Genomic DNA, 20579 nt, shown 5'->3' with positions numbered 1-20579 from the left:
CACCATCTTTTCTGGTAACTGCTGTGATCTTCTCATATATGCCATTCACATGTGCTTTGAATATGCTCTTATATAAATCATGGCATATACTGGTTGACTAAAAAGAAAAACAAAATTAATCAAGAATTAAAGTAAGTATACAGCAATTTCATATATGGGGGTGAATATTTTCATTTATTTTCCAATAAGGTAGGGAAGGGAGTTCAACTCCAACCTCTTTTCGATTTCAGAAAACAAAATTCAATTATTGGTTAAGTATAAATTCTTGGTCCCACCCTGAGTACACTGAGTCAGAAAGACTGGGGATAAGGCCCAGTAATCAGTTTTATTTATATGATTCTGATGAATTTTTAAGTTTGAAAACCACTGGGTTAGCTATTCTTCTGATTATGAATTCATTTAGTAAATATTGAGTGCCAGTTTTGTGCCAGGTACTGTGAACAAAATGGATGTGGTCCTTGCCCTCATGAAGCTTACAATTTAGGAAGACTGACCTCTAATTAAATTTATTTGGTTTAAATCAAAGACTCATAATGGCCTATGATTTCAGATTTCTCAAGCTGAAGAGATTTAGGCTAGACAATAACCAAACAAAAAATGGAAAATTGTTGGAAACAATATTAGTATTTTGGCTAACCTTAATCAAATACCCTGTAATGAACTAATAAGACTTGGCCAACTCTATCATATCCACATTAATATAGGACAGGGGTATAGAAGAAAATTTAAAAACTCAAAATGATTGATATTTGGCTTTGGAAAACAGTCTGAATTATACTTTATCAGATCTATACCCTTTCTGGTTTGACCTCACAATCAACAGCCTAGAATCTTGGTGGTATAAACAAGACAGTGAAGATGAATTAAATGGCAGTTCATCTACTCAACAGATCAGTGCAATAATCACTTGCCAATAGAAATGTTTGGGGGCTCTTTTCTCTTTTACATTGCATTGGTTGGTGATTTAGGCATTTGGCCCAAATTAAAATGTGAGAAGTTATTTTCTCAGAAAGTATTTATGTTATCTTCTATCTTATATTTATTTCTGAATTTAAACTGTTAACCACTTTGCCCAATGTATTTTATCCTTTACTTAGTATAATTGTTTCAAGGTTCATTATGTTTTAGTATGTATCAAAAGTTTATTTTTTTCATTGGTGAATAATATCCTATTAAATTAATGTACCACATTTATCCATTCATCCGTTGATGGACACCTGGATTGTTTCCACTTTTTGGCTACTATGAATAATTCTACAATGAACCTTCATGTACAAGTTTTTGTACGGACAAATGTTTTCACTTCTTTTGGATATATATCTAGGAGTGGAAGTGCTGGGTCATATGGTAACTATGTTTTGCATTCTGAAGAACTGCCAGACATGTCCAAACTGGCTGTACCATTTTACATTCCCACCAGCAATGTATGAGAGTTCCAGTTTCTTCACATCTTCACCAACCCTTACAATTGTCTATCTTTTTTATTATAGCCATCCTGGTGGGTGTGAACTGGTATCTCATTGTGGTTTTGATTTGCATTTCCCTAATAGCTAATGATAATGAGCATCTTTTCTCGTGCCCAGTGGCCATTTGTTTATCTTCTTTAGAGAAATGTCAGTTCACATTTGTGCCTATTTTAATTTTTTTTTGTCTTTTTATTGTTGAGTTGCAAGGATTCTTTATATATTCTGGATACAAGTCCCTTTTAAGATATGTAATTTGCAAATATTTTCTCCCATCCCGTGGGTTGTCTTTTTACTCTATTAATGGTATTCTTTGAACAACAAAAGTTTCTAATTTGGACAAAGTCCAGTTTGTCTATTTTTCTTTTGTTACTCATGATGTTTTTGGTGTCATATCTAAGAAGGCTTTGCCTAATCCAAGGTCACAAAGATTTATTCCTATTTGTGTTCTAAGGGTTTTATAGAGTTAGCTGTTTTATTTAGGTCTATGATTATGTATGGAGGGGTCCCCAAGATCACCCTCAGATTTAATGATTCACTAGGAGGACTCATAGGACTCAGCATATAGTCATACTCACTGCTACGGTTTATTACACCAAAAGGGTACAAGATGCATTGGGCATAGTGCAAACTACAGTCAACAATAATTTATTGTACATTTTAAAATAATAAAAAGTGTAATTAGGTTGTTTGTAACACAAAGGAAGGATAAATGCTTGAGATAATGGATACCCCATTTACCCTGATGTGGTTATTATGCATTGTATGCCTGTAATAAAGTGTCTCATACCTCATAAATATATAAACCTACTACGTACCTACAAAAGTTAAAAAAAGATGTAAAAGAGTCATTGGTCAAAGTCTAGGGAAAACAGACACAAGCTTCCAGAGTACTCTGTCAGTGGAGTCACCCAGCAATGAGTTGTGACAAGATGTCACTGCCAACCAAGGAAGCTCATTAAATACTCAGCACCCATTGTTCTTGTTGAGGGCTGGTCCATAAACAACCTCTGTCTGCCATGTACCAAAACTCTGGACTCCCAGAAAGAAAGCAAACGTTCAATGTAAACCATAGCGTTTGTAGAGTTTAGGTGTGGTAAGTCACTGTTATTAGTTCTGGGAATGGTGAGAACTCTCCCAGAATCCAAGTTTCTAAGTTTCCAAATGACAGCCAAGGGCCAACCTTGTAAGCAGGCCTTTCCAAGAATAGCAGTTCTGGCCTACTGTCTTAACTCTTTTCTGCACAATGGGCTTAATTTTTGTGTGTGGTATAAGGTAGAGAGTTCAACTTCATTCTTTTGCATGTAGATGTCACTGTTCCAGCACCATTTGTTGAGAAGGCTATTTTTCCCTCATTTAATTATCTTGGCATCCTTGTTGAAAATTAATTGACCAAAATACAACGGTTTATTTTTGAACTCCCTGTTCGATTCCATAGATCTACATGTCTATTCTATACCAGTATGACACAGTTTTGATAGTTTTGTAGTTTTGATAGCTTTAGAGCAAATTTTGAAATCAGGAAGTGTGAGCTCTCCAACTTCAGTCTTCTTTTTAAATATGAATGTTAGGATCAGCTTGTGAATTTCTGCAAAGATCCCAGCTGGTATGTTGATAGAGATTGTGTTCAGTCTGTAGATCAGTTTTTGAAATATTGCCATCTTGATAATGTTAAGTCTTCTGACCCATGAACATGGGACTATATTTCAATTTATTTAGGTCTTTAATTTCTTTCAACATGTTTTATAGTTTTCAGAGTATTTGTTTTGGACTTCTTTTGTTAAATTTATTCCTATATATTTTATTATTCTTAATGTTATTTTAAATGGAATTGTTTTCTTAATTTTATTTTAATATTGTTGATTGCTGTTGTTTACAAATTCAATTGATTTTTTTATTATAGTAAGACATGTAACATGAGATCTACTCTAAAAGTTTTTTTAAGTGTACAATACAGTATCATTAACTATAGGCTTGATGTTGTACAGTAGATCTCTAGAATATTTTCATCTTACATAACTGAAACTTTATACTCATTGAATAGCAAGTTCCCATTTTCCCTCTACCTAGCCCCTGACAACTACCGTTCTACTCTCTGCTTCTAAGAATCTGGCTGTTTCAGATACATTACACAACTGGAATCATACAGAATTTGTTCTTTTGTGACTGGCTTATTTCTCATAGCATAGTGTCCTCCAGGTTCATCTACACTGTCATATTTTGCAAAATTTCCTTTTTTAAAGGCTGAATAATATTCCATTTTATGTATTACCACATTTTCTTTTGCCATTCAGTTGTTGATATACATTTAGGTTGTTTTCATATCTTGACTATTGTGAATAATGCTGCATTGAACATGGGCATGCAAATGTCTCTTCAAGATTCTGATTTCAATTCTTTTGGATACATATCCAGAAGTGAGATTGCTGAATTATATGGTAGTTCTATTTTTAATTTTTGAGGAACCTCCATAATGTGTTCTATAGTGGCTGTACCATTTTACATTCCCAGCAACGGTGTATAAGGGTCCTAATTTCTTCACATTCTCACCAATATGTGTTATCTTTGGGTGTTTTTAACCAGGGGCATCCTAACAGGTGTGAGGTGATAGCTCATTGTGGTTTGATTCGCATTTCCATGATGATTAGTGATGTTGAGCATCTTCACATGTGTGTGGTGGCTGTTTGTATATCATCTTTGGTGAAATGTCTACTCAAGTAAAATATAATTGATTTTTGTTATTGATATTATATCATGAAACTTTACTGAACTCATTTATTAGTTGTAGTTGCTTGTTAGTGAATTCCTTAGAACTTTCTACATACAAGATCATGTCATCTGCACATAGTTTTTACTTCTTCCATTCCAATCTGGATGCCTTTTATTTCTTTTCTTACTTAATCTCCCTGGCTCAAGCCTCCTGTAAAATGTTGAATAGAAGTGATAAGAGTGGGCATCCTTGTCTTATTCTGATCTTCAGGGGGAAAGCTTCAGTCTTCAACCACTCATTATGATGTTAGCTGTGGGTTGTTGTAGGGAAAAAGTCTTAACATTTATTAGATTGAGGAGGTTCCTTTCTGTTCCTAGTTTGTTGAGTGTTTTTATCATGAAGATGTGTTGAATTTTTGTTACCTTTTTTTCTGTATCTATTAAGATGATGTGTTTTTTTTAACTTTTATTATATTGATATAGTGTATTACATTAATTGATGTTCAGATGTTAAAACAGCCTTGAATTTCTGGAGTAAGTTCCACTTCATGTCGTATAATCCTTTTAGTATATCACTGAATTTGGTTTTCTAGTATTTCGTGGAGGATTTTTGCATCTATATTCATAAAGGATATTGAACTGTAGTTTTCTAGTAACATCTTTGTCTGATTTTGTATCTGGGTAATATTGGCCTCATAGAATGAGTTGGGAAGTGTTCCCTTCTCTTTTTTGGAAGAGATTGTGAAGAGTTAGTATTAATTCCTCTTTAAATGTTTTGTAGAATTAACCAGTTAACCCATCTGTGCATGGGCTTTACTACTATGTGGGAATGTTTGTTTATTTGTTTGTTTGTTCGTTTGAGACAGGGTCTAAAGATATTACCCAAGCTGGTCTCAAACTCTGGGGCTCATGCAATCCTTCTGCCTCAGCCTCCCAAGTAGCTGGGAATACAGGCACGAGCCATATGCCCATGCACCACGAGCCAAGCACCCATACTTTGTAGGAAGTTTTGTACTTACTAATTTGATATATTTGTTTGTAATAGGTCTATTAAGATGTTCTCTTTCTTTTTGAGTTGGTTTCGGTAGTTTGTGTCTTTCTAGGAATTTGTCTGTTTCATTGAGATTATGTAATTTGTCAGCATATGGCTTCAGATGGTATGTCCTCATAATCCTTTTTCTTTCTGAAGGTCAGAATTGATGTCTTTATTTCCTCTTTTTTTCTTGGTCCTTCTAGCTAAAGCTTTGTCTATTTTGTTGATATTTTCATAGGAAAATATTGGGAGTTCATATGCTTTCCCTATTTTGTTTCTAGACTCTATTTCATTTCTTTCCACTCTAATCATTATTTCCTTCCTTCTGCTTGCTTTCTTTCTTTTTTTTTTTTTTTTTTTTTTGAGGCGGAGTCTGGCTCTTTTGCCCAGGCTGGAGTGCAGTGGCCAGATCTCAGCTCACTGCAAGCTCCGCCTCCTGGGTTCACGCCATTCTCCTGCCTCAGCCTCCCGAGTAGCTGGGACTACAGGCGCCCGCCACCTCGCCCGGCTAGTTTTTTGTATTTTTTAGTAGAGACGGGGTTTCACCGTGTTAGCCAGGATGGTCTTGATCTCCTGACCTCGTGATCCGCCCGTCTCGGCCTCCCAAAGTGCTGGGATTACAGGCTTGAGCCACCGCGCCCGGCCCTGCTTGCTTTCAATTTAGTTTGCTCTTCTTTCTTAAAATGGAAAGTTTGTTTATTGATTTGAGATATTTATCCTTTCTTTAATACAGGCATTTATAACATAAATTGTTCATTAAGCGCTGTTTTAGCTGCATCCCATAAGTTTTGCTATGTTGTGCTTTTGTTTTCATTCATTTCATTATTTTCTAATTTTGCTAGTGATTTTTTCTTAATGCATTTATTATTTAGAAGTGTGTTGTTTAATTTCCACATATTTGTAAATTTCCTTAATTTCTTTCTGTTACTGACTTCTAATTATGTTGTGATTAGAGAACATACTTTGTATGATTTCTATTTTAAATTTATTATGGCTCGTCTTATGGCCCATGAGAGCAACAAACTAAACCAAGGACCAGCTAGAAGTTTAACAGAGATAATCGGGTAAAGAGACAGCTAAGAACGTCCCATATCATCAGTACTTTTATGGCTCTTCTCATGTATCACCAGATTGCTTTCAAAAAGGATTATACCAACGTACAGCACTGCTAGCTACATATAAGTCTACTAGCTTCACTATAACCTCTTGATCTTTGCTGCTCCATTTAATATTTGGTTTATAATTCTGCAGAGTATGTTTATTGTTCACTATAAAGTTCAACGACTTTATCATAGAAACAGAGATAACTTTTGATTGATGTTCTTTCCTCTCCTCTTCCAAGTCACCTGGAACCTCTATGACTCCAAGTAGTGGGTCCTTTCCTGGTGCATATGATCAGCAGTCATCTAAAGATAGTCGTCAAGGTCAATGGCAACGCCGAAGAAGGCTGGATGGGGCACTGAATAGAGTCCCAGTTGGATTTTATCAAAAAGTATGGAAAGTTTTGCAGAAGGTGAGCATAATACATTGTTGATGTCTCATTTTTCCCACTTGAAATTCTCAGTCTCCTTGGCAGGGATGACATGACTGTAATATAATCACTGCAATTATGTAAAAGTCATAACTCATATAGACAAAACCAAGAAGAAAACATAAAAATGAAACAGTTGATTTGTTATTGTGGCATTATTAATAATTTAATCTCTTTCTATTATTGTTGCCATAGTCTTGTTTCTAAATTGGACTTTTAAAATCATCACTTCTCTGCTTTTGGCCACAGTTGGACATTGATACATTTGCTGCTAATCAAATGAATTTGGTACTAAAGAGCTAACTTTCTATGTAGCTGTGGAGGGTTGTAAATGTTATTTGTAGCAACGTGCTATTCATAACCAAGTATCAGTAGAGTAAAACAAATGCAGTACTTGGGGAGTTTGTGTTAGGAGCTCTTACCTATATTTTTTCTTGGATGAAAATTACTAAATAAATGCAAAGTCATAATGATGGTAATAGTTCAGAGACTCTTTGATGTGACCAACATTTTTTTTTTTGAAGGCCTATTTGGCCAAAGAAATTTAAGGGCATGTCACACTATTATGGTGTTGACAGTTTTAGAGGGCCAAGTAGACTATTGTGCTCATGCATAGGTCTCATTCATAGTGTCTTAGGTGCCACTTTCTATATCATTGGCTTTAATAAGGACCTGAAGTTCACTTCATCCAGGACTTCAAACCCTTAAGTTATGTTTTTTCCCCTCTGGGCACTGATATTCTTCCAAGGACAGAATCAGGTGATCTTTTGGAAAGGTAAAAGTTGATTCCTCAGACTATGGGCTCTGGTAATCTTCCTTTTGAAGAGTACTGAGAACTTGCTTTTTTTGCAGCTAACTTCTATAGCACAATGGTGATAAATATAATTTATCTCTTCAGTTATGCATGGATTATGGCAATGTTCTATGTGCTCATACAGCAAGGAACAAAACAGATAATAATCTTCATTCTCCTTGAACTTATATTCTACTAGGAAGAAACAAATTATAAATAATAAACTGTAAATAAGCAAAGTATCTAGAATGTTAAAAGACAATAAGTACTATGGAAAAACAAGAGCAGGCTAAGAGTATTTATGGGGGGATGGGATGCTTAACTAGAAAATGTAGTAATGATACATGTCTGATAAATGCATGTCTTGATTTCATTTTCATATTAAGACTTCATATTCAGAGAAAAGCACTTAAAATTTAAATGAAAATATATTATTTTGAATCATTCATAAACCAATATCTCTCATATACAACATGCAATGTACAGTAATTAAAATTGGCATTTCTGAAAGCATTGTTATAAAGATACTTAGAGTTATACCCAGTGACAGATAGTTTTGTTGAATACTGTAATAAGGAACAACAGCTAGTTCTATAAATGACTTTAAAATTCTAAAAGTATTGGTGTGCTAGGAACGACAAATTTGATTTGTGTGAATACTCTTTAAATTCTGTAAAGGTTTTTTTAAAATTTTTTTTATTATTACTATACTTTAAGTTCTAGGGTACACGAGCACAATGTGCAGGCTCGTTACATAGGTATACATGTGCTATGCTGGCCCACTGCACCCATCAACCCATCATTTACATTAGGTATTTCTCCCAATGCTATCCCTCCCTCCGACCCCCACCCCATGACAGGCCCTGGTGTGTGATGTTCCCTACCCTGTGACCAAGTGTTCTCATTGTTCAGTTCCCACCTATGAGTGAGAACATGTCGTGTTTGGTTTTCTGTCCTTGTGATAGTTTGCTGAGAATGATGGTTTCCAGCTTCATCCATGTCCCTGCAAAGGACATGAACTCATCCTTTTTTATGGCTGCATACTATTTCATGGTATATATGTGCCACATTTTCTTAAACCAGTCTATCATCGATGGACATTTGGGTTGGTTCCAAGTCTTTGCTATTGTGAATAGTGCCACAGTAAACATACGTGTGCATGTGTCTTTATAGTAGCATGATTTATAATACTTTGGGTATATACCCAGTAATGGCATTGCTGGGTCAAATGGTATTTCTAGTTCTAGATCCTTAAGGAATCACCACACTGTCTTCCACAATGATTGAACTAGTTTACAGTCCCACCAACAGTGTAAAAGCGTTCCTATTTCTCCACATCCTCTCCAGCACCAGTTGTTTCCTGACTTTTTAATGATCGCCATTCTAACTGGTGTGAGATGGTATCTCATTGGGGTTTTGATTTGCATTTCTCTGATGACCAGTGATGATGAGCATTTTTTTCATGTGTCTGTTGGCTGCATAAATGTCTTCTTTTGAGAAGTGTCTGTTCATATCCTTTGCCTACTTTTTGATTTTTTTTTTCTTGTAAATTTGTTTAAGTTCTTTGTAGATTCTGGATATTAGCCCTTTGTCAGATGGGTAGATTGCAAAAATTTTCTCCCATTCTGTAGGTTGCCTGTTCACTCTGATGGTAGTTTCTTTTGCTGTGCAGAAGCTCTTTAGTTTAATTAGATCTCATTTGTCCATTTTGGCTTTTGTTGCCATTGCTTTTGGTGTTTTAGTCATGAAGTCCTTGCCCATGCCTATGTCCTGAATGGTATTGCCTAGGTTTTCTTGTAGAGTTTTTATGGTTTTAGGTCTAACATTTAAGTCTTTAATCCATCTTGAATGAATTTTTGTATAAGGTGTAAGGAAGAGATCCAGTTTCAGCTTTCTACATATGGCTAGACAGTTTTCTCAGCACCATTTATTAAATAGGGAATCCTTCCCCCATTTCTTGTTTTTGTCAGATTTTTCAAAGATCAGATGGTTGTAGGTGTGTGGTGTTATTTCTGAGACCTCTGTTCTGTTCCATTGGTCTATATCTCTGTTTTGGTACCAGTACCATGCTGTTTTGGTTACTGTAGCCTTATAGTATAGTTTGAAGTCAGGTAGCATGATGCCTCCAGCTTTGTTCTTTTTCTTAGGATTGACTTGGCAATGCGGGCTCTTTTTTGGTTCCATACGAACTTCAAAGCAGTTTTTTCCAGTTCTTTGAAGAAAGTCATTGGTAGCTTGATGGGGATGATATTGAATCTATAAATTATCTTGAGCACTATGGCCATTTTCATGATATTGATTCTTCCTATCCATGAGCAGGGAATGTTCTTCCATTTGTTTGTGTCCTCTTTTATTTCACTGAGCAGTGGTTTGTAGTTCTCCTTGAAAGGGTCCTTCACATCCCTTTTATGTTGTATTCCTAGGTATTTTATTCTCTTTGTAGCAATCGAGAATGGGAGTTCACTCATGATTTGGATCTCTGTTTGTCTATTATTAGTGTATAGGAATGCTCGTGATTTTTGCACATTGATTTTGTATCCTGAGATTTTGCTGAAGTTGCTTATCAGCTTAAGGGGATTTTGGGCTGAGACAATGGGGTTTTCTAAATATACAATCATGTCATCTGCAAACAGGGACAATTTGACTTCCTCTTTTCCTAATTGAATATCCTTTATTTCTTTCTCATGCCTGATTGCCCTGGCCACAACTTCCAACACTATGTTGAATAGGAGCGGTGAGAGAGGACATCCCTTTCTTGTGCCAGTTTTCAAAGGGAATGCTTCCAATTTTTGCCCAATCAGTATGATATTGGCTGTGGGTTTGTCATAAATAGCTCTCATTATTTTGAGATATGTTCCATCAATACCTAGTTTATTGAGAGTTTTTAGCATGAAGGGTTTTTGAATTTTGTCAAAGGCCTTTTCTGCATCTATTGAGGTAATCATGTGGTTTTTGTTGATGGTTCTATTTATGTGATGGATTACGTTTATTGATTTGTGTATGTTGAAGCAGCCTTGCATCCCAGTGATGAAGCTGACTTGATCATGGTGGATAAGCTTTTTGATGTGCTGCTGGATTTGGTTTGCCAGTATTTTATTGAGGATTTTCGCATCGATGTTCATCAGGCATATCGGTCTAACATTCTCTTTTTTTGTTGTGCCTCTGCCAGGCTTTGGTATCAGGATAATGTTGACCTCATAAAATGACTTAGGGAGGATTCCCTCTTTTTCTATTGATTGGAATAGTTTCAGAAGGAATGGTACCAGCTCCTCTTTATATATCTGGTAGAATTCAGCTGTGAATCCATCTGGTCCTGGACTTTTTTTTGGTTGGTAGGCTATTAATTATTGCCTCAATTTCAGAGCCCGTTATGGGTCTATTCAGAGATTCAATTTCTTCCTGGTTTCGTCTTGGGAGGGTGTATATGTCCAGGAATTTATCCATTTCTTCTAGATTTTCTAGTTTATTTGCACAGAGATGTTCGTAGTATTCTCTGATGGTATTTTGTATTTCTGTGGGATTGGTGGTGATATCTCCTTTATCATTTTTTATTGTGTCTATTTGATTCTTCTCTCTTTTCTTCTTTATTAGTCTTGCTAGTGGTCTATCAATTTTGTTGATCTTTCCAAAAAAACAACTCTTGGATTAGTTGATCTTTTGAAGGGTTTTTTGTGTCTCTATCTCCTTCAGTTCTGCTTTGATCTTAGTTATTTCTTGTCTTCTGCTAGCTTTTGAATGTGTTTGCTCTTGCTTCTCTAGTTCTTTTAATTGTGATGTTTCAGTGTCGATTTTACATCTTTCCTGCTTTCTCTTGTGGGCATTTAGTGCTATAAATTTCCCTCTACACACTGCTTTAAGTGTGTCCCAGAGATTCTGGTACTTTGTGTCTTTGTTCCCATTGGTTCCAAACAGCATCTTTCTTTCTGCCTTTATTTTGTTATTTACCTAGTAGTCATTCAGGAGCAGGTTGTTCAGTTTCCATGTATTTGTGCCATTTTGAGTGAGTTTCTTAATCCTGAGTTCTAATTTGATTGCACTGTGTTCTGAGAGAGAGTTTGTTGTGATTTCTGTTCTTTTACATTTGCTGAAAAGTGCTTTACTTCCAACTATGTGGTCAGTTTTGGAATAAGTGCGATGTGGTGCTGAGAAGAATGTATATTCTGTTGGTTTAGGGTGGAGAGTTCTATAGATGTCTATTAGGTCTGCTTGGTGCAGAGCTGAGTTTAAGTCCTGGATATCCTTGTTAACCTTCTGTCTCATTGATGTGTCTAATATTGACAGTGGGCTGTTTAAGTCTCCCATTATTGTGTGGGAGTCTGAGTCTCTTTGTAGGTCTCTAAGGACTTGCTTTATGAATCTGGGTGCTCCTGTATTGGGTGCATATATATTAAGGATAGTTAGCTCTTCTTGTTGAATTGATCCCTTTACCATTATGCAATGGCCTTCTTTGTCTCTTTTGATCTTTGGTGGTTTAAAGTCTGTTTTATCAGAGACTAGGATTGCAACCCCTGCTTTTTTTTGCTTTCCGTTTGCTTGACAGATCTTTTTCCATCCCTTTATTTTGAGCCTATGTGTGTCCCTGCACGTGAGATGGGTCTCCTGAATACAGCACACTGATGGGTCTTGACTCTTTATCCCATTTGCCAGTCTGTGTCTTTTAATTGGAGCATTTAGCCCATTTACATTAAGGTTAATATTGTTATGTGTAAATTTGATCCTGTCATTATGATGTTAGCTAGCTATTTTGCTTGTTAGTTGATGCCGTTTCTTCCTAGCATTGATAGTCTTTACAATTTGGCATATTTTTGCTGTGACTGGTACTGGTTGTTCCTGTCCATGTTTATTGCTTCCTTCAGGAGCTCTTGTAAGGCAGGCCTGGTGGTGACAAAATCTGTCCACATTTGTTTGTCTGTAAAGGATTTTATTTCTCCTTCACTTATGAAGCTTAGTTTGGCTGGATATGAAATTCTGGGTTGAAATTTATTTTCTTTAAGAATGTTGAATATTGGCCCCCACTCTCTTCTCACTAGTAGAGTTTCTGCTGAGACATCCGCTGTTAGTCTGGTGGGCTTCCCTTTGTGGGTAACCCAACCTTTCTTTCTGGCTGCCCTTAACATTTTTTCCTTCGTTTCAACCTTGGTGAATCTGACAATTATGTGTCTTGGTGTTGCTCTTTTTGAGAAGTATCTTTCTGGTGTTCTCTGTATTTCCTGAATTTGAATGTTGGGCTGCCTTGCTAGGTTGGGGAAGTTCTCCTGGATAATATCCTTAAGAGTGTTTTCCAACTTGGTTCCATTCTCCCTGTCACTTTCAGGTACTGAAGCCTACTTCTGTCAGCTCTTCAGAGTCATTCTCCATCCATCTTTGTTCCGTTGCTGGCGAGGAGCTGCAATCCTTTGGAGGAGAAGAAGCGCTCTGGTTTTTAGAATTTTCAGCTTTTCTGCACTGGTTTCTCCCCATCTTTGTGGTTTTATCTACCTTTTGGTCTTTGATGTTGGTGACCTACAGATGGAGTTTTGTTGTGGATGTCCTTTCTGTTGATGTTGATGCTATTCCTTTCTGTTTGTTAGTTTTCCTTCTAACAGTCAGGTCCCTCAGCTGCAGGTCTGTTGGAGTTTGCAGGAGGTCCACTCCAGACCCTGTTTGGCTGGTTATCACCAGCAGAGGCTGCAGAACAGCAAATACTGCTGCGTGATCCTTCCTCTGGAAGCTTCGTCTCAGGCGCACCTGCCTATATGAGGTGTCATTCAACCCCTACTAGGAGATGTCTCCCAGTTAGGCTACCCAGGAGGGTCAGGGACCCACTTGAGGAGGCAGTCTGTCCTTTCTCAGAGCTCAAACACCATGCTGGGAGAACCACCGCTCTCTTGAGAGCTGTCAGACGGGGATTTTCAAGTCTGCAGAAGCTGTCTGCTGCCTTTTGTTCAGCTATGCCCTGCCCCAGGAGGTGGAATGTACAGAGGCAACAGGCCTTGCTGAGCTGAGGTGGTCTCCACCCAGTTCCAGCTTCTCTGGCAGCTTCGTTTACCTACTCACGCCTCAGCAATGGTGGACGCCCCTTCCCCAGCCAGGCTGCCGCCTTACAGTTCGATCTCAGACTGCTGGGTTAGCCGTGAGCAAGGCTCGGTGGGCATGAGACCTGCCGAACCAGGCACGGGATATAATCTCCTGGTGTCCCATTTGCTAAGACCATTGGAAAAGCACAGTATTTGGGTGAGAATATCTCGATTTTTCCAGGTACAGTCTGTCACGGCTTCCCTTGGCTAGGAAAGGGAAATCCCACAACCCCTTGTGCTTCCCGGGTGAGGCGATGCCCCACCCTGTTTTGGCTCTCCCTCTGTGGACTGCACCCAATGTCCAACCAGTCCCAATGAGATGAACCAGATACCTCAGTTGGAAATGCAGAAATCACCCATCTTCTGTGTTGATCACGCTGGGAGCTGCAGACCAGAGCTGTTCCTATTTGGCCATCTTGGAATGGAGACCCAAGGTTTTTAATAAACATCCTTTTTATTAATCATAACATGGCAAAATGCGTACTTGCCATTTCTGAAAAGTGATCCAAACTCTACATTCACAGATGAAAAATTCTTATAGAATGTTGTGATAAGCATACATGTTGGGTTAAACAAATTTCATAGCTGTCGGAGTGCCATGAAATTAATGCTTGCATTTTGGACTGCTGTAGTTTATACTTTTTGTATGTTTCAAGTCAGGTGTGTACCATTTGTACTGAGAACACCACAAAATGAATTACCTAAAATCCCTTGATTTTAATATGTGTTTTGGTTTATTAACAAATTATAGTAATTTCTTACACATTTTTCGAAATTAATTGTACAAGAATACATATATATGCTTATGGATGCAACGTGTAAATAAAATTTTTGCTCACCAAACCCTATCGCAAGGACAGAAAACCAAACACCACATGTTCTCACTCATAGGTGGGAATTGAACAATGAGAACACTTAGACACAGGGTGGGGAACATCACACACTAGGACCTGTCGTGGGGTGGGGAGAGCGGGGAGGGAGAGCCTTATGAGCTATACCTAATGTAAATGACGAGTTAACGGGTGCAGCACACCAAAATGGCACATGTATACATATGTAACCAACCTGTGTGTTGTGCACATGTACCCTAGAACTTAAAGTATAATAATAAAAAAAAAATACAAGGATTTAAAAAAAAAAACTTCTGCTCGCTAAAAAATAAGTAAATAAATAAATGCATGTCTTGAGTTTTTTCCTATGGCCTAAAAATTTTTTCAAAGGCCTGGTTGTGATGGTCCTGGGACCGAGTATGATATCTTTCTACATAGTCTCTGAATATTTGGGACTAGTCTATCCCAAAAGATGGAACTTTCCTACCCATTCCATTTCCCTAAGCAGAGGATGAACCTTAGGTCTCCTATAGTCCAATCCTGCATCTCGGCACTTAGGAATCACAACCCATGGCAAGGGCACTTGGACTGCAGAGCCCCTTGCTGGCCTGTGATTACTCAGCATATACCACATGAAGCACACTTAGAAATACAGTGTCTCCTTACAGCCTCCATGTTGTTAGTCTATCCTTGATGATATGGTTTTTGGTGACATGGTTTATTTTCTGTTTTGCAGTGTCACGGACTTTCTGTGGAAGGGTTTGTCCTTCCTTCTTCTACCACTAGAGAGGTAAGAGTCTCTGTCATGCACATTTATGTGACTGATAACTTTTCTGGCTAAAGTATCCCAGTGATCACTTACTTTTCAAAGTGACAGATCTATGCTTTTATAAATCAACTGAACATGAAATGCATTTGAAGAAAAGAGAATTTTTTAATTGAAAGATAATATTATAGAATAATTATGGATTACTTTATATGAAGACAAATTCTTTTAATGGTTGTTTAAGTTAGGCTGGCTTATGTGAGTGTTGTGAGGGTTAGATAAGGCAGAGGGATAGAAATCTAACAATGCATGACTTCTCATGTGCCCCGTCCTTCACATTGCCACCTTTCTCTAGTAGGATGTTTGTAGACCATTAGAACATAAACCAGTGGTTGTTAGCTACAACTATATGTTGGGGTAACCTGGGTTCCAATTTCCAATTTAGTGGATTAGAATCTCCAGGGATGGGACGTGAGCATAGCATCTGTATTTTTTTAATCTGTAGAATGATTCTGATATATAACCATGGTTGAAAAACATTACCATGAACCACAGACACAGATTATCAGATGCTTTTATATTTTCCTTTTTGTCCAAAATTATAAAAACTAGCTTTTACACAGATTCAACAAAGGAGCTAGTGTTAGCATGATAGAAGTAGTAAGATTCAATAGTAGAAAGTTCTCAAAAATGCTGGGGTTGTTGCAGATAGGATCTTGGGGGAAAGGTACAGAAAGCTAATGCTATGCTTCAGGGCTTCACTATTGCCTACAGGCCTTTTCTCTAATCAAGAATGCCATGTCCCCCATTTGTCTTTTCTCTACATTTAGGCAAGAGTGAAATGTTCATATAATTAATAATACATACCTGAATAGTACCTTTAAGAGTCTCCAAACATTATTTTTACATTTTTAAATTTGGTCTTAAACACCATTATGTAAAATAGGCAAAGAAGGAATTATGATTCCTAATTTATGGATAAGGAAACAAATTTAGAGATTAATTGTCTAAGGTTGTATAACTAGTAACTAACAAAGATAAGACTTGAACCCAAGTCTTTATACTACAAATCTACATTGCCTCCCTAGAGGATATACTCAACACAAGTTTATCAAAACATACTTCTCAATCCCCTTCACCCCCAAATAACTTTACATTTCTTAATGCCCTTTTTAATCTAATAGTATGCGATGTTTTACATAATTCTAATTTTTATGTATTATACATACAATTTTAAGTTTTACCCAAGTTTTTCCTTTATTTACAGTCATCAGATTTTAATAAACAGTCATGTAAAAACGCATGAAGTTGCTATGCCATGATATGCCATTCCCATGTTTAGGTTACCTCTAGTTTTACACTTGTGACTAAAGCTACTATAAGTACTTTTCTATATGGAGCTTTCATTCCTCTTTTGAATTACTATCTTAGGATGAACTCTCAGAAATAGGATTATGGGTTAGAGGGCATGGACACTCATGGCTCTTGTTATGCATTGCCAGATTGCCTTCCAAAAAGATTGAACCAGTTTACTTATTCAATTATTTTGAAGGGGGCTGAATCGATGCTCATGGCTACAGTGTTTTTACTGCCTTTCAGAGCAGGTAATTGATGTCTCCTGGATGATGGACTCTTAGGAAGTGATTTTCTTTTTCTCTATCACAGATGACTCCAGGTGAGATTAAATTCTCTGTTCATGTGGAGTCTGTCCTGAATCGTGTACCTCAGCCAGAGTACCGCCAGCTGTTGGTTGAAGCCATCCTTGTCCTTACCATGCTGGCAGATATTGAAATTCATAGCATCGGAAGCATCATTGCTGTGGAAAAGATAGTGCATATTGCCAATGACTTGTTCCTTCAAGAACAGGTAGGCAAACCTGTTGTTTTCGCAATAGAGAAATGTTTTTACTCTAACCTTATAACATTCAGAGGTCTTTGAGGAGCCGTGGTCACCTTCTTGTGCCCTCCTCCTCATACTTCTTTTCTGGGCCTCATTTGTAGTGGCTCTGAGCTCTGTTTGCAAAAGAAGTAGACAGCAGGAAGACCTCTGTCTTTCACCATGTGTTTTGTGGTTTGTGTTAGAGGGTAAAGTTGCCTGGAACTCAGGAGGTTTTATGCTTTTCCCTGAAAGGCCTTGAAGCATACCATTAGCATCATGTTTCAAATTTCTGATCACAATGCTTTTTGTAGCTTTAAGGACCTAATAAGAAACTGTTGGATGGCATATCCTTTCTGAACTATTAAGGAAAAGAGATTTGGTTTTGGTTTTGCTTTGCTTTTGCTTTTGCTACTCACCTATAGGAAAATAAGAAAGTGAAATTTTTATTTCTACATTTTTCTTATTATCTTAATAAATCTTCTTCCAGGAAATTATCCACATTCAAAAACACAAACTATTGAAAGTGTCCCAAATGTTGCCTGTATTCACAGGGCACATAAGTGAAGGACAGGTACTGTTGGCAATAAGAAAATTTTCAAAACATGTAATTGGTGTTTTCATTCTGTTAGCCCTTGGGAGGAAATGCAAAAGAAAAGTATCCAGGTTTTTCCAGGACAATTCTAATATTAAATATTCTGGATTGCTGTCAGTCTATGTATCTAAAAATGTGTTCCCTTTTAGGCATAGACCTCTAGCCTCAGAAAACTTAGTCTATTTGAATTAAGTCGTCTTAGAAAGAAATCACGATCAAATGCAGCATAAAAGAATACAAGCTGAAATTAGTAGTACTAGAAGGAGTCAGACCGAAACTCCACTAGGGTGATTTGTGTTAACATTTGTCTATTAATAGGTATGACTCAATAGATTAATGATTATATTTAACTTTTAGAAATTGATCATAATGGGGAAAATTCTAAACAATTAATAATTTTTAAATAATTTGCATGATTTGGGGACCTAGTGAAAAATGCCTGTATACAAACTCATATTCACCCTTTCGTCCATAATCCTATTTCTTCTTGGATAAACAGCCTAGGGCCCAACTAATTGGTGTTGGGGAGGAGGTTCTGAATTATATTGATCAGGACTTTACTTAGTAGGATTAGTAATTTTTCCTTTCACCTGTGTTCTTCTACCCTTACAAACCAAACAGAAAACCCTCGGCGCAGATGATATCATGTTGGCAAAGGATCCCGCATCTGGCATCTGTACTCTTCTGTATGACAGTGCACCCAGTGGCAGGTTTGGCACCATGACCTACCTCTCCAAGGCAGCCGCCACCTACGTGCAGGAGTTCCTGCCCCACAGCATCTGTGCCATGCAATGAGGGCTTTGGTTCCTGGCTTCTGGGAGCCTTTTGACAGTTGGTCCCTGCCTCGGTTGATTGTGCATGGAACTAAAGTGTTATTGCCTAATCACTCTGACCCTGCCCCTTTCTGTCCCATCCTTCCCAAGAAGAGAGAACTTCTTCGATAAACTAACTACTTTAGAAGAAGTGAACACTTACCTGGAGGCTCACCTTGCAGAACCAGTGACAATCTTATGAGTATAATGAACACTCAAGCAGGCCTGTCATGACTGGCTTTATTTCTTTCATCATCCATAAAAGTTTGCATGTGTTTTTATTCTCTAGATCTGTTACCAACATAGTTTTCTAACTCCTGTTTGGGGAGCAAGTGTTAATAATAACTTATTCCTAAAGCTTGGTTTTTCTTATTTGTGATTTTATTGTGTATATGAGTGGTGGATACTTTGGGACATTATTTCAAATGAATAACTCTAAATTGTTAAGTATTTATGTTTCTATAAATTAGAATTATCTATTCTAAGTGCCTTTTCTTAGGAAAAGAGAGTACTGGATCATGGTTTTCTTCCTTACTTACCGGTTGCCTCACACTGAGTGATAAAATTGTTTCTGTGTAGAATCATTGTCTCTACTGGTTGCCCTGTCTGTGTCTGCACATATAATGCCTCTCTCGCTTTGGTGAAATATCCAAAAATGCAAGTGCAGTGTGCATATTTAAGAATTTCTGAACTAACACTTGAAATCACATTTTCTAAAGGTTGTTGGTACTCAGAGATGTATTTGCAGCAGAAAATGCAGAATAACCCAGAGAAATGGAGCCCTGAGCCCAACTCCAGAGAGGAAGGGAAAGAAGAAAAGATGCCTAGACAATGTCTTATATATAGGGGAAGAGAGAGGGAATCAGAGGTGGCTTAGTTCCCTGAAGACAGCCTTATATGCCTAATCCCTGCCTTTGAAAAATGGGCCAATACACAACACAGACAATAATTTGAAGCCTCTGTCTTGAGCAAAGATAAATTCAGCAGTCTAGTCTATAGCTGCTCTACTTAGCATTCTTTTCATGTGCTCTTGGTCTCTGTCTCACTCACCTACTTTCTACCACATCCAACTCAACTCCCTGACACCCCACCCCCCATCTATTCTTAAACTTTTTCATATATATCTTCACTTCCTAATTCTAGTGTACATATCCCTATATACATGGTATCTGTGGGCATATGTCTGTTTCTTATAAAGACACATATTTGTGCATGCGTGTGTGTGTGTGTGTGTGTGTAAGCATACATGGGAATTTTTATGAATGTAAGCAGTTTTGATGTGTCTGTATGTCAATCTGTATCTACATTTGATGGACTGAGTAAGAATGTTGCATGTGAGAGAGGGGGTGTAACTGTGGACTCAGATTGACACACACAGGTTGGTGGAAGAATAGCTTTAGTCTTCTTCCTTGGTCCCATGTGTAGGTAACCTTGCTTGACAAATCTTTCTCCTAACTTTCCTTCTTCTGAATTGTGCATAGAGACTCTGCTAACTTCCCTGTTTGCACTCAGATAACTTCCTACTTCAACCCCCTCCTTTATCTTGGATTTCTAAGGTTTTTCCCCAATAATGGGAATGGTGAGGGTGGGAATGAGGGACTCTCTAAACAATTTTTTCAGAACCAGTGACAATCTTATGAATACAATGAATAAGTAAGTATATAGTAGGGTGATAGAATACAGATAGTAGAAACAAAGAGAGTACAGCCAACCTTTTCAGCACTTCTCTCAGCAAATGGAAACACACAGTAAGTAGCTTTCTGACTACATTATTTTCTGGACACTTTTAAAGAAAGTTTACAACCTGTTCTGAAACTATTTGTCTTTTCACTGGCTGTAAGTGTACCCCAATCTCAGGGAGTATATCTGGAGTGCCCCAGGCAAAAGATCCACTCATTCGCCTGAACTGACTCGAAGGGCTGCATTTCTCTGAGTTTACGAAATTGTATCATTATGGTCCCCATACAGTGGTATTTAACTTTTAAAGCAACTTTTAAGAAAACTCTACTTGTATTTTGTTCATTTTAAGTGTGTGGTACTAAAAAGACATGTTAGACTTTTTCAAAAAGCACTTATGTTTTGAAAATAGAATAAATAATAAGAATTTCCAATTAAA

The 20579-nt window shown here is 37.4% G+C and overlaps 1 protein-coding gene across 6 annotated transcripts in view; it reads left to right on the top strand.

Annotated features, from left to right (window-relative positions):
• The window catches only part of PHKA1 (phosphorylase kinase regulatory subunit alpha 1), a 130559-nt gene extending 109980 nt beyond the window's left edge, over positions 1-20579 (top strand). For 4 of the 6 annotated variants that reach the window (XM_045384155.2, XM_045384154.2, XM_045384153.2 and 1 more), the window contains 4 exons: positions 6548-6718; positions 15152-15205; positions 16847-17047; positions 18273-20579. In XM_045384155.2, coding sequence (XP_045240090.1) covers positions 6548-6718; positions 15152-15205; positions 16847-17047; positions 18273-18446 — 600 coding nt within the window. In that variant the 3' untranslated portion in view covers positions 18447-20579. Of the gene's footprint in view, positions 1-6547; positions 6719-12843; positions 14727-15151; positions 15206-16846; positions 17048-18272 lie in introns of those variants that run through there. The other 2 variants (XM_074029334.1, XM_065538208.2) reach the window with 1 other exon arrangement.

The sequence above is a fragment of the Macaca fascicularis genome, chromosome X, assembly GCF_037993035.2.
Source record: "Macaca fascicularis isolate 582-1 chromosome X, T2T-MFA8v1.1".
Classification (NCBI taxonomy): domain Eukaryota; kingdom Metazoa; phylum Chordata; class Mammalia; order Primates; family Cercopithecidae; genus Macaca; species Macaca fascicularis.
This window is presented reverse-complemented; position numbering and strand designations above follow the sequence as displayed.